At 40.7% G+C, this 14,502-nt stretch overlaps 1 protein-coding gene across 1 annotated transcript; it reads left to right on the top strand.

Annotated features, from left to right (window-relative positions):
* Positions 1–10,979: 10,979 nt before the first annotated feature.
* CER1 (cerberus 1, DAN family BMP antagonist) lies at positions 10,980–13,829 on the top strand. The gene is made up of 2 exons (XM_006192893.2): positions 10,980–11,507; positions 13,214–13,829. The coding sequence occupies exons 1-2, from the start codon at positions 11,001–11,003 to the stop codon at positions 13,526–13,528; spliced, it is 822 nt and encodes a 273-aa protein (XP_006192955.2). The 5' UTR covers positions 10,980–11,000; the 3' UTR covers positions 13,529–13,829.
* The last annotated feature ends 673 nt before the right edge of the window (positions 13,830–14,502 follow it).

The following is a 14,502-nucleotide window of genomic DNA, read 5'->3' as shown; positions in this document are numbered from 1 at the left end:
TCTGTGAGGCAAGTATTACTCTGATAGCAACCATACAAAAATATTATAAGGAAAGAAAACTATGGGCCAACATCCCTCATGAATATAGATGAAAAAATTCTAAACACAATTTTACCAATTAAAATCCAACAATGTGTGTAAAAGGATCATATGTCTTGACCAAGACACTGTTGAGAAAATGACAAGCTGCAGCCTGGGAGAAAATATTTACTATGCATGTATCTAACAAAGGGCTTGTATCCTGACTACATATATATTTTTTTAAAGTCCCAATATATAGGTATATGTAAATATAATAATATATTACATTGTATGATTAAGATATCAATAATACATTTTTTAAATGGACAGAAGATTTGAACAAATACTTCGCTAAAGAGGAATATCGATGGGAAATAAGTACAGGAAAATACATTATCCCATTAGTCAGTCATTAGGGAATTGTAAACAAAAGCCACAGTAAGATGCTATTGTACTCATATTAGAATTGCAAAAATTCAAAAGATTGATTGTACCAAGTGTTGGTGAGAATGTGAAGAAACTGGAGCTCTTATACACTGCTGGTGGAAATATAGCCCAGCCACTTTGGAAAATAATTTGGTGGTTTCTTGAAAAAGTTCAGCATATATCTACCATATGATCCAGCCATTCCATTCCTAGGTATTTACCCAAGAGAAAAGAAGGCGTATCTCCATTCAAAGACATACATAAATGTTCACAGCAGCTTTATTTGTGACAGCCAAAACTGTAAACAACAAACTCCATTATCACATGAGTGGATAAATAAATTATAGCATATCCCTGCAGTGAAATACTATTCAGGAATAAAAACAAATGAGACATCACTACAACAACATGGATGAATCTAAAATCACTTACCCTAAGTGAAAGAAGCCTGACAAAACACATAGTGTATATAAACTCTATTTATAGAAAATTCTAGAATATGCAAACTAACCTATGTTGACAAAAAACAAATCGGGTATTACCTGGGAATGGCAGAGGAGGACAGGATGGGGCAGAGGAATGATTGCAAAGGGACACAAGGAAACTTTTGGGAGTGATGAACAAGTTCTATCTTGACTGTGGTGAGAGTTTCACAGATATACACATATGTACGTGTATGCATATTTACGTCAAGGCCTATTCAAGTGTACACTTTAACTACATCTTGTTTATTGTATGTCACTTATACTTCAGTAAAGCTGTTTCAAAAAAGGAGAAACAATGAAATAATCTCTACAACAGTGGAAAATTTTCCAGAGAAAATAAAAGCCATGTGAAGATTTCTTGAATCCAGGGCAATAAAAAGTTGGAGCAAAATTATATGATTTAAATGTCCAGTGATAGAAGAATGCTTAATGAAATATTATAGTACCTCCATTAGGGTGATAATTCTATCCCGTAATGTTAATTTAAAATAGCAGACTTTAAAAGTAATGTCTACACAAGGTTAATAGCTGTATTGCAACAGGCAATTTGACGGGGGAGAAAAACATGAGATCGGTTCATATCTCAGTCCTTCTGCTGACTAGCTGTGTATCCTGAACTTAGTGTTCTCATCTGGAAAGTGGAGAAAATGAAAACTTCCTAAAAATTGTTGTGAAAATTAAATGTGAACTTAGGAAGAATATTTCTGGGATATAGTAGGCACTCAATAAAAGATACCTTTTTAAAAACTGGCAAGCTGGAGAGAGAAAGAGAGAGAGAGTGTGTGTGTGTGTGTGTGTGTGTGTGTGTGTGCGCGTGCGTGCGTGCGTGTGTGTGTGTGTGTGTGATGCACAGTGCTTGGAAGAGGGTGACCACTTCAGACAGTGTTGTCCTTATCAGTAAGCAGGGAAGGAGGACTTGGGGGTGGACCAGTTGAGGTTTGAAAGTTCCAGATTAGCAGTGGGAACTCCCCATGTATCAAGGCATTCTGTTGAATGTGGAAATGTTTCCAGTTTTTGGAGAAATCCAGAAGACCGATTTCTTTCTTTTTAAAGCCCCAATATGCCTTGCTTTCAGACATGACCTACGATACCCAAATCTTGTTGTAAAGAGAGACCAGTTAAGGGATGGCTTTCCCCTGACAGAAAGGATTGTTTGTTTTCCTAAAGGATTGTTTGTTGCTGAGGACTTGGGTGATAGTTATTTTCTAAGAATGGCTTCTCAGTGGAGCATTTTTTTGAAAATTTCCTTTTGCATTCAGTGAGTAACCTGTGGCATCTCTTGAGGATCCATCAGGTCCCTGAATGAACACATAAATGGTGCTAAATGGAGAAAAAGGTGGTTTAGGGTGTACGGGAGTCAGGAAAGGATTCAGGCCTTCTTGCTTACAGATTTCCAACCCGGCAGAACCCGTGGGTCATTTTCGCGACTAGCCACGAATAACAGGCTTCTAAGAGCTTCAGATTTGAATCAAGAGTTGAACTTTTGCAAATGTGACTAAGGCCTGCCCAAATTTATGGCAAACGTGGGCCCAGGGTCAGATACACAACGGAAGGCAAGCCTTCCTGGAAAGTTCTGCTTTGCTTTTACATTTTATTGTGATTTTTCAGTTTGCCTTATGCCACCTTGTTGCTTAATTCCCACACCTTGGACGGAAAAATGTGTAATATTTTAATAGTTATATTACAGATACTTAACATTATGTTTCTGCATAGGTATTGCCAAGACAGCAAAGCCAACCTTTATTTATAGCAGGTAGAAAATATAAATCTGTCTAAAATCGCTCATGAAATGAAGGTCTTAATAATTCCAGAGTTGATTTTGGTGCGTGCTCTTGGAGAGTCTCAGAGAAGCGTTGTCAATACAAGGTGCCATTGTTTGAGGTCTCCTATCCATGACTTGCTTTTTTCCCCAACTTCCCTCTCTTTGGCAACTTTTCCTCACATTCTGTCCTACATTTGGCCCCGAGACAATTGAAAGCCTTGCAAGTTGATTTTCCATTCCCATCTGAATTTTAGCTTAGCTGTGGAACTGTTTTCCATGTGTTTTTAATCATTTGTCCATGTGTTATGGGCTTATAGGGACAATATGGTTCCCCCAATCTGCCTGCATTGTATGAGCAGAAACCGGCAAGTCTGCCAGTAGGGGAACAACTTTCGGACAGATGCCCCCTACACTCATTTCTATCGGTAATGGACCACCTCCATCTTCCAACTGGAGGAAAACAATTTACAAAGCTGCATAAAGTTACCTAACATGGAGTCCACTGGCCTGAGCTGCCTTTTCTAGGAGTATAATTATCCTTCAGGAGAGATTTGCCTGGAAACTGTGGCTGGTATGGCAAAGTTCAAAGACCTACTCTGAGACTGTGGCCAGATTGGGAAATAAGTTTTCTTCTGAGTCTTCCCAGATTTAGTGGAAATTCGATTTTAAAATAGGGTCTAAACACAGAGAATTAAGGGTAAGTTCTACCAGGACAAAGAGATACCTCTTAGAAAATAAAGCACAACAAGGACCCATGTCAGAAGTTTCTGTCCACATTTTTATTGGATTTGGTACGTTAAAGCAAACATTCATTAGCCTAAGTGTAGAGTGAGGGGCCAGGAACAGGAAAGAGACAAATGTATTAAACAAAATCCCTGTTCTCAGAATTGCTGACAGTGCAGGCTCCAGCAAACACAGACCTTGCCTTCGAGGAGCCTTCTCTTTGCTCCTTGGCTAGGAAGACACACATGCACCCAAATTAAGCGAAGGCTGAGGAATCACTAAACGGTGGAGTAAAGAAAGGATCCAGCTTCCTGAGCCCAAAATAAACCCCAGTGTTACAAGCGAGATGACTCCCTGTAAATCCTCTGCTACCCAGAAAGCCAGCTGGATGGTAGGTCTGCTCTAGGAGGTTAAAACCTCAGGTTTCTCAAAGCTCTTTTGCCTGCTATATCCTCCCTTTCTTTCTCTGATTTATTTAGGACCAAATTAACGAGAAATGAGTTAAAAATTTCAGAGGGTTCCAGTAGCTACAAGAGGCATGGGTGATCCTAGGAAGAAAGATTTAAAGGAGTGCTGAAGCAAAAAGCTCAACTTGAGTGGGCTGATAGGTCCGTGTAGGTGAGAAAGTGGAGATTTGGACAATTCTTTACAAAATTTGCCTAGGAAGTGAGAAGACAACACTGAAAACTTATGAAATCCAAGAGACATGTTTAAAAGATTCAAAACAAGCAAAACTTATAGAAATGCTGATAGGAGGCAGCCAGTGGAGTGAAGGGAGTTTGACAATATAGGGGAGAGGCTATTAAATAAGCAGGTTGGAAAGGGTGGAATTCCAAGAGCAGAGTGGAAAGGAGAAATTAATTGTGGTTTGTTGGTCAAGCTGAAGGAAAGTCTCCCATCTGGTGGCTTCCGTCTTTCTCTGTGGAAGAAGGGAAGAGGTTAGGGACTGCTAAAAAGTTGAAAGAGGAGAGCAATTAAAAGTTTAAGATAATTAGAGAAGATTTTTAAATAATCTAAATGGAACATGAAGAGAGAGTTGACTGGAGTAATATGAAAGAATGCTGGGCAGAATTGAGGGGTCAGTTAAGATGGGAGATAGTTAATTTATATAGAATCGATTTCTGCCATTTTGTCATTGTCTCTGCCAACATTCCATAGCCCGGGAGTGGCCCAGGGGAAATGGACAGCTGGGTGTTTACAGGGTTGGAATTTTACTAGACCAGTGTAAGAGAGAGGAAAAGGGGCTAGGAAGTTGGGAATACTGCAAAAATCTGAAGTGATGAGCAATGAATCCAAGCTGGGAAGGAAGTGAAGACCAGAGAATTTATAGATATTCAGTCATTCATTCATTTTATTTATTTTCCTTTCTTTAAAACAATTTTTTGTTGTTGTTGTTGAAGTGCAGTTGATTTACAATGTTAGTTTCAGGTGTATAGCAAAGTGATTCAGTTATATATATATATATATGCATATATTTTCAGATTCTTTTCCAGTATAACTTATTACAAGAAATTGAATATAGTTCCCTGTGCTATACAGTAGGTCTTTGTTGTTTATCTATTTTATGTATAGTGATGTGTATCCATTAATCCCAGACTCCTAATTTATCCCTCCCGCTTTCACTTTGGTAACCATAGTTTTTTCCTATGTCTGAGAGTCTATTTCTGGTTTGTAAGTAAAATTTGTATCTTTTTTTAGATTCCATATGTAAGTGATATCATATGATATTTGTCTTTCTCTGACTTACTTCACTTAATATGATATTGCTAGGTCCATCCCTGTTGCTGCAAAATGGCATTATTTCATTCTTTTTTATGGCTGAGTAATATTCCATTGTGTATATACAACATCTTCTTTATACAATCCTCTGTTGATGGACATTTAGGTTGTTTCCATGTCTTGGCTGTTGTTAATAGTGCTGCTGTGAACATTGGGATGCCTATATCTTTTCAAGTTAGAGTGAGTTTTCTCCAGGCATATACTTAGGAGTGGGATTGCTGGATCATATGGTAAGTCTATTTTTAGTTCTTTAAGGAACCTCCATACTGTTCTCCATAGTGGCTACAGCAACTTACATTCTCACCAGAAGTGTAGAGGGTTCCTTTTTCTCTACACTCTCTCCATTCATTCATTTTAAACCAATATTTTGAGCATCTACTGCATGGCAGGAGCTGTTCTAGGGCCTGAGATGGTGACTAAGAAAGGCAGAGCCCCTACTTTCATGGACTTTAAAATCTCAAGGAGAGACAAATGTTAAACAAATGTTCACACAAATGATTGTTTAACTGCAATTGCCATAGTACTATCATAAGGATAAAGCAGAAAGCAGATGCTACGGAAACAACTGAGAGAACGGAAACAACAGAATGTTGTCATGAGAGAGCGGAACGTGAAATTCACAGTTTAGAGGTGAAGCCATTCCTGGTAATCACAGGGCTCAGAATGTAAAGGGGGTGGCGAGCTCAGTTGGCATGGAAGTGATCAGATTTCAGCCAGGGTATTGAATAGGACATCACAGGAATACTGATGTCATGTTATAGGTCAGACCTATCCATGTGGACAGTGAACTTACTCAGGGTAACAGTAGGATTGGGGGTGAAAAAAAAAGCAATGAGCCAGATGAGGAAGGCAGGGCAGGTGGTACTGTTTCTGGCAAGGCTTAGGGACATGAAGTTAAGTACCTGAGATCATGTAGCTTACAAAGTGAAAGGCAGAGCCAGGAATCCGATAAAGTTTTTCTGGCTTCAAGTCAAGAATTAGTTCCACTTACTCTCTCTGAGAGCAGCTTTCTGAAGAATGAAAATGATCAAGGTAAATTTTAAGGGTAAGAAGGAAGGGGCATGACAGAGGTGAAGGCATCCTAGACTGTGGGTGGTGGGGGATGGATGGGTGCTGGATGGTGGAGCAGACGGTGAAGCTGCCTCAGGGACCCCTCTCTGCAATCTTGGTAAATAGCTGATTAGTCACATTTAGGTATTGTTCATGATTTGTGCATGGTAATAGGTGCATCCCCAGTTGCTAAAATTGAAAATGATTATTTATAGAGTGGGAGTGTTTTGGACAGAGAGGAATAAGATCATTGAAACTGGAAAACTGAATTACTGGATCTTAAAAGGTAATGCAGGGATCAGTGCCTAAAAGTGGAAATGGGGAATTTTTATGATATGGTGCACCGTTTGATATTTGTCCTTTTCTTTTGGCTACATATTTTGTTCTCTTTGAGGGACATATTACCATAACAAAGTACCACAGACTGGGTGGCTTAAACAATAGAACATTTGTTTTCGCAGTTTTAGAAGCTGCAAGTCCAAGGTCAAAGGGTTGGCAAGGTTGTTTCCCTCTGAGGGCTCTCTCCTCGGCTTGTAGACTGCCGCCTTCCCCTACGTCTTCACGGCTGTCTCCTCTGTGTGTGTCTTTGTCTTCATCTCTTTTTCTTACGAGGACACCAGTCTTATGGGAGTAGTGCCCACCATAACAGCCTCATTTTAATTTGGTTACCTCTTTAAAGGCTCTATAAATATGGTCATATTCTGAGGCCCTGGGGGGTTATGAGTTCAACATATGAATTTGGTGGAGGAGAGATGGGTGCACAATTCAGCCCATAGCAGGTAACAAGGTTAAAAGATTGAATCTAAGTAAGTTGATAACAGTGATTACCCCCATGGTGGAACAGGAAGCCTGGGGTGGGGGTGAGGGGCGGTCAGAGGAGGATTTACCTTTTATCATACTGTTTTTTATTTTTTTGTATAATCTCAATTTTGTTACTACATCTATTTATTACCTAATCAAAAAGAAAAAAAGTTATTACAAGAAATTAAGAATTTGAATATAGTTCCCTGTGCTATACAGTAGGTCCTTGTTTATGAAAGGAAAAATAATGTGTAAGTATATGTGTAACTGAATCACTTTGCTATACACCTGAAAGTAACATTGTAAATCAACTACATTCCAAAAAAATTTTTTTAATTTGTATGACATCTATTGAACTTCCTTGTGCTCAACAAATATGTGTTGAGTAAAGTTAGCAGAAACACAGCGTGACAGTCCACTGTGCCTTGGGGGTCTCAGTCTACCTGAAAGCCCCCGGTTAGCGCAGGAATGGGGTCTGCCTAGGCTTTCCTTGCCTAACTCACTTTGAATAAACTAGCCTCTCCCTCTAGACTGCAAATTCCACCAGGCGTGGACAAGGACACCCTCAGCATTGTATCCCCAGGACCTAGTGCTGAGCCGGCACTCAGATATACGCCGTAGGAGTGAATGCATCCATGAGTCGGGCTTTGTGGAAGCAGACCCGCCCTAAAGTGTTATTTCCGTAGAAAGTGTTAGACAGGGGAGTGCAGAGGGGGAGAGTTCTGTGCTTTAAAAAAATTAATAAGCTAAATCATGGTAAAGAGTTTAAGGGGAAATCACTTACCCTAATTTGCTGTCTTCCTTGTCCTTTGGAAAAGAAGAGAAAGATTCTGCCTTCTTTTGAATTCCTTTTAAATAATCTAAACTCTGTGACCCTGTTGCTTTTCTATATTTTGAAGAGAGGTAGTTATGAGGCAGTGGCGTGTACCCTAAACAGATTTCTTCCACAAATCCATCAACCCCAATTTCCCCTCTTGTCTCTCAGTTTAACTCTAATGCCTACTTCCTCCCCCATCGCTGCTTCTCACCTTTTGTTGATTTAGGTCTGGGGTTTTCAGGGAAGCACTGAGTCTCTCGGTTTCTCCCCAGCGAGCCCTAGACTACTTCTCAGCTCCGCTCGGAGAGTCTGTAAGAGGGACAGAAACCACAGCTGCTACTGTCCTCTCACAGGCGCACCGGGAGCTCAGCTCAGTCCCGGAGACATCCTAGTGTCTGGGAAACCAGGTCAAGTTGAACGCAGAGCGTTCAGATCACGCTGAACAAGTGCTGTAAATTAGAAAGGATGAATAATTCTCTGGCTCCAAGACAGGCCTGAGGTGGTCCCAGGAAGTGGAATTAGACAGGCTTGGGCTCATGAAAACTCAGGCCTGCCTTTCGCTGTGACATTTGGTACTAAGCACACCAACAGTGTATGGGGCTCTCTCCGCACGACAGCTCCCTGCTGTGTCTGGAGGCCCCCTCCATACCTACCTCCATTTGGCTTCATCCAACTTGGAAGGTAACTGTATGCTTGCATCACTGAAAACACACAGAGGCAGCGTATTTTTGCTGAAAGCTACAGAATGTTTATATTTTTAAGAGTAAACTATAACGTACCACATACACAGCTTTAGAACTGATGGAAGGACACGGTGGTGAAAGGTACATGCCGCCTTAGCCGGGAAAGACGGGGGCTGAAGACAGACTTACATACCTCAGTGCTCATCCCAGAAGGCTTTGCTTTGCTAGACTGACCCTTCAAAATATCTGCACGTTTTCTCAACAGAAATGACAGAACAGCAAAGAGAAATTCTCCATGAGTGAATTTCAAATGACATTTATAAACACCAAAATCAGCATCAGCAGAAGAGGAGTTTAGGACTAAAGAAAGGGTCGGTGTGGACTACTGACATCCCTACAGCTCATAAAATGAAGTTAGAAGTGTGTGATAGCACTAGTCTGCTGGAGGGCAGGAACCAAGCTGTCAGCACACTCTACCATCTTCTAATATCTAATATAATTCTTGGCCCACAAAGTAAGTCTGCTGCAAATTTTAATTCAAAAGATATTATTTAAATTGTTTTCCATGTTCGGAGCCAAGCAACCTGAGAGCCGAGGGGAGTCTCTGGAATAGTCTTCAGTCTGGGGAAATGTCAGATACTGGGACTGATGGCAATGGAACTTCAGGCACAGAAAAATAAAGCTTAAAAGGATTCAGGAAACATACTTGTCTTTATATTAATAATTAAGTGGCCAACTAATATAAATTATATAATTTATAGTTAGAGTGGCCAGTTCTCGAGGCCTATTGCATTGGGTGGCTGAGGGAAATTAAGAAATATGAACAGCAAGCAATTTTTAAAAATTACTTTAAAAGAAATGGCAAATACTAATGCTCATTTAGTGCGGATCAACTGTGCCTTAATTAATCCTAGCACAGATTCTGTGAGTATTTGGTACAAGTGAAATACAACTCTTCTGATAGATCTCTGGAAAAATGATGGTTCATTTTAAAATAGTTCATTATTGTAGGTAAAGGGACTAACTTGAGGTAAAGGGACTTACAAGGGACTTAACTCGTCTCACAGAAATCAGGCAGGACTATTAAGAAGAACACAAGTGTCTGGAAAAAAGATTCCAAGGGGTCACTTCTTGGAAAGAAAGATTAATCAGCACTGAAAAAAGGGAAGGGGGGGACATGTTCCAGGATTATGTGTGTCACTGGAAGTGAGGAATATGGTGATTAAATGAAAAAGGGAGAGATACAAGCCAGCATTGGATCAATTCCCGGTGGAAATGCTGTTCAAATGGTATAGAGGGTTGATTGGACTCAATTCTGGGTTTCAGTTTTGGGATATGTTTCTTTCTCATATCCTTGCCTGATTTATAACATTGTTGTACGATAGTCCTCCAACAAATTTCCCATTGATCCTTGGAAACTCATGTTTGCCTCCATCTGTATTTAACCTGGCCGTTAATTACTGTGGAAGAAGGAAGATGATGTGGATTCCGTAAGGGAAGGAACTGATCAACCAGCTCCATGCCCAGAGCTATCAAGCCTGGTGCTTAGAATCCACGTTCTCAAGTCTGGCTCTTTGTTTAGAGAAAGAAGAGGAAGAAAAGTCAAGTAGAGTGGCTTATGGCAAAGCCATTTCCCCATCCTCACTGAGGGCTAATGAGCTGTCAGTCTATTACTTAGGATCCTGTTGAGAAATTTGTGAACAATTGGAAAAGTTTATCTGAAGATTGAGCAGCTGTGAAATTTAGCACCAAATATTTGATCCTGAAGGTGAGGGGATTGCTTGGGAATTGTGAGTTTCCGTGGGTGGAAAAGGAGAACGTACCCCCTCAGCCGTTACCGTGCAAAAGTCAGGAGCCCCAACCAGGTCTAAGAAACTGGAGAGTCTGCTGCTCAACCAAGTTAAGATCCTTCTATTCCTTCCTTTCCCTTCCTTGCAACTTTCGTATACTTGTTTGGCTGCTCGTGTGTGTGTGTGTGTGTGTGTGTGTGTGTGTGTGTGTGAAGAACCTAACAGCCTGAGCTTTTGCTAAACGTCTGCCTTTAATTTTTATCTGATATGCTTCTGTCTTAAAAACTCGTCTTGTCTCTTCTATCCCAGCACAAAGCAGATGCACCACAAATGTTAGCTGACTCTGGCCCTTCTAATAACAGTGATGGGAAATCCCAGGGAAGAATGTGTTGTTTTCATTAGTACTGCTCTTTAAATCTCAGACGATAAAGTGTCAGCTAATGACCCCCTGGGTCCCCGGCTTTCACTGGGCCCCTCTAAAATACACAAAACCGAAGTGAAGGCAGGACACCATTAGCACTATGTAATTCAAGCAAACAATAAAAGTGTTTACTCTGCCTGGCTACTGACCACCGCCTCCCCATCCCACAGCAAGTATCTATATATAGCATCTCCTTGTTCACAGTCCTGCAGAGCCTGACCCTCTCTTTAGGCCCCGACAGCATGCATCTCCTCTTCCTTCAGCTGCTGGTGCTCCTGCCTCTGGGGAGGGCTGCTGGGCCCTGGGTCGGCCGCCAGAGCCAGAGTTCTGTTTCCCTTGTGCTCCTGGAAAGGCACCGCAGAGATCTCTCCATGGGCAACCACGAGGAAGGTGAGGAGAAACCAGATCTTTTCGTGGCGGTGCCGCACCTGATAGGGGCCAGCGTGGCGGGGGAAGGCCAGAGGCAGAGAGAGAAGATGCTGTCCAGGTTTGGCAGATTCTGGAAGAAGCCCGAGAGAGAGCGACGCCCAACCCAGGACCTGGTCAGTGAGCAGTTCCCGCCTGGGTCCCAGGGCCTCGCTCAGCCAAAGGATGGGATGCCAGTGGAGAAATCTCCTCTGCGGGAAGAAGCCAAGAAATTCTGGCACCACTTCATGTTCAGAATGAGTCCTGCTTCTCAGGGGATCATCTTGCCCATCAAAAGCCATGAAGTGCATCGGGAGACCTGTAGGACAGTGCCCTTCAGCCAGGTATTGGTCCTGGGTCGGGGAGGGGCTCAGGCTTCTCAGGAGGGGTGGGTGGAGAGTAGGGGAAGAATGTGCCAGGAGCCTGATATGGTCCTTGGACCTTCATCGTAGGGTTTGGCAAAGCACCTCCATACTCTCTAAATTTCCTTCTAAATTTTCCATTGTTTCTTGGTATTCTGGAAATGCAGCAAGAATGGTATGATGGTATTATGATGGTATGATTAGTAATTATGCATCTTGTTGGCACAAAGCTTTATTTTATGGAATTGTATTTATTTATTTTTCCATTGGTGAACTGATCTCTCTGGAGGGGTAATTAAGACTGTACCCTCAGTTAGGAAACGGGGAATTTAGATCAATCACCAGAACTTCTCTCTAGCTACATCTTTACACTCTATTGGGATATGGATGAGAAGCAGGTCAAGTCCATCGGTAGATAAGATGAGATACATTGGACTCCTCCCCAAATCCATGTGTATGATGGTCTTGATCCCTGTAGGTCTGTGAAATATGTTAAGGATGTCAGGCAGAAGTTGCCATATTGTTTCTAGCATTGCTACAGCAAAAAAAAAAACAACTTTTTTTTTTTAATATAACTTATTTTCTAGTACGCTTTCAAAAAACAATCTTGATGTGAAATCACATTTCCTCCCCTTAGAAATGCCTTTCTTCCAATTTGTGTTGCGTTGGCTAGATTTGCGGTTATTAGGGTTGATTCCATGCTAGTAAGACAAAGGAACATTCTACTATCTACTTCCTGCAGTCAATCCTGGCAAAGCCTACACTCCAAATGTTACATTAAAACTGAGAAATTGCATCAGGTCCTTAAACATGAAGATACTGAACCAAAAGCATTGCAGGATTGAGTAAAATTTTACAGTCCAGTAATGCTACCCAATTAAGCAGGCAGAATTATAAGGTAATTGACTATGCAAGGCAGTTAAGTGTTCTGCCTGAAAAGGCAAGGATATGTAGCAACAAGTCAATTATCAAATAATAATGACTGCTTTGTTGGTCTATGTATAATTAGAAAATTGCTCCTAAGAATTGGGCAATCAAATTTCTTTTGAACTCTTATTTTGAATTCTGTTGCTAATTAAACTAAAATTAAGGTGTTTGGCTCTTTTATATTTTGAAGGGCACAGAAAGCTAGACGTCTGGGGCTATGGGAGAGGCACAGGTGGTGTTGTGCCTGGTGATTTGGAGGCATCTGGGTTGCAGCTTTGTTCTACACGACTTAATAGTTTTGAATGCACCTGCAAACTAAGAATTAAATTCTTGATGTTCTGATCTATTCTATGAACAGTTGAACAAACATGTATTAAGAATTTACTATGCAAAATGCACTGTGAAAAGTAGAAGGGTGAGGCACATTACTTATAAGAAGCTAGCCATTAGAATTTTTCAGGCAGGTAACGTCCAGTTAGACAAGATTTCTTAAGGTCTGGCATTTAAAAGTAGAGTAAAATGTTTTCACATTAACTTAGGGATATCCTAATTTATTAATTAACCCAATAAAATAAATTTAGTTGAGATAGCTCCATGCCCTTAAGATATAAATACCTGGATATTGCAAAAATGTATCCAAAATTGGAAAGATTTTAAAAATTTTAGTCTAAGTTATCTTCAGACTTACATGTTAGCTTCTGCATCACATGTGTTAAAGAAATGACTCAAGAAAATTTAATGGGGATATGTTTGCCTTTTAGACTATCACTCATGAAGACTGTGAGAAAGTGATTGTACAGAACAACCTTTGCTTCGGAAAATGCGGGTCTGCTCGTTTTCCTGGAGCTGCGCAGCACCCCCACACCTTCTGCTCCCACTGCTCGCCTGCCAAGTTCACCACGATGCACTTGCAGCTGAACTGCACTGGCCTTGACCCCGCGGTCAAGGTTGTGATGCTGGTGGAGGAGTGTCAGTGCAAGGTGCAGACAGAGCACCAGCATGGACACCCCGAACAGGCTGGCTTTCAGGCAGACTTCCATGTCCAGGATCCCTTTATCCCAGGACTTTCAACTTAAAAAAGCTATTCCACTACTGTCAGCAAAGTTGCTGATTATTCAGTCTGAAATGTTGAGTGGGTACATAATATTTTAAGGGAAAGCTTGTTTACGACATCGCTGTGAGAACGATTTAGAGGTCATAGTATTTATTCATCTAGCTGTCTGTACACACTTGGCATCTGGTCTTGGCTCTGCCACTAACTAGCTATAGGATGTTAACAAGTTATAGAAGCTTTTTCCACCTTAAGTTTTTCATCTGGAAGTGAGGGACTTGAATTAGATGATTGCTAAGGTCCTTTCCACTACTAATATTATATGGTCCATTGGCTCCAAGTTTTGGTAAAAGTCCTCCAACTGCGGAAGGAATAGAAACAAACTAAACCATAAAAATGGGTTTCTTTAATAGCTTGTCAAAGCATTCACAAAAAAGTGTGTGTGTGTATATATATACACATATATATACATACATATATATTTGTGGTATTTGTAGAAAGGATTCCTCATACTTGTAGCTGCTTTTGCTTCTGAGGCCATGTTTTCTTTGACTCCTATCAGATGATTAGCTAGTGGCATAGATAGCAGGAGTAAGCTGTTTAGTTGCCTCCTTATTTGTGTTACTCCTCACATAAAATTCTGAATGTCAGGTCTCTAGCGTTGAAGAAGGGACACTGATGTTACTTTTAACACTTTACATAGGGGTCAGGAATAATCATTGGTAGCCAAACTACTACCTGTATCATGGGGAAGGAAAAATTCTATGACCAGTACCAGGTTCAAACGTTAATCCAGAGATGAATGAAATTGATGAAGGAATTCCAGTAGATCAAGTTAAATAAACTATGAATGATTTAAAAACTTAAAAACAATTTACAGATGAAATCCTTTATCCACATGCATTTTGGATTAGGTAGTTTAGTAAGGGTTCTGTGTTTGCATGACTGTGTTTTTTGCTACTGTATCAAAACTTCGTACTACAAATTTTATTCTGCAAA

The sequence above is a fragment of the Camelus ferus genome, unplaced genomic scaffold (genome assembly GCF_009834535.1).
Source record: "Camelus ferus isolate YT-003-E unplaced genomic scaffold, BCGSAC_Cfer_1.0 contig732, whole genome shotgun sequence".
Taxonomy (NCBI): Eukaryota; Metazoa; Chordata; class Mammalia; order Artiodactyla; family Camelidae; genus Camelus; species Camelus ferus.
This window is presented reverse-complemented; position numbering and strand designations above follow the sequence as displayed.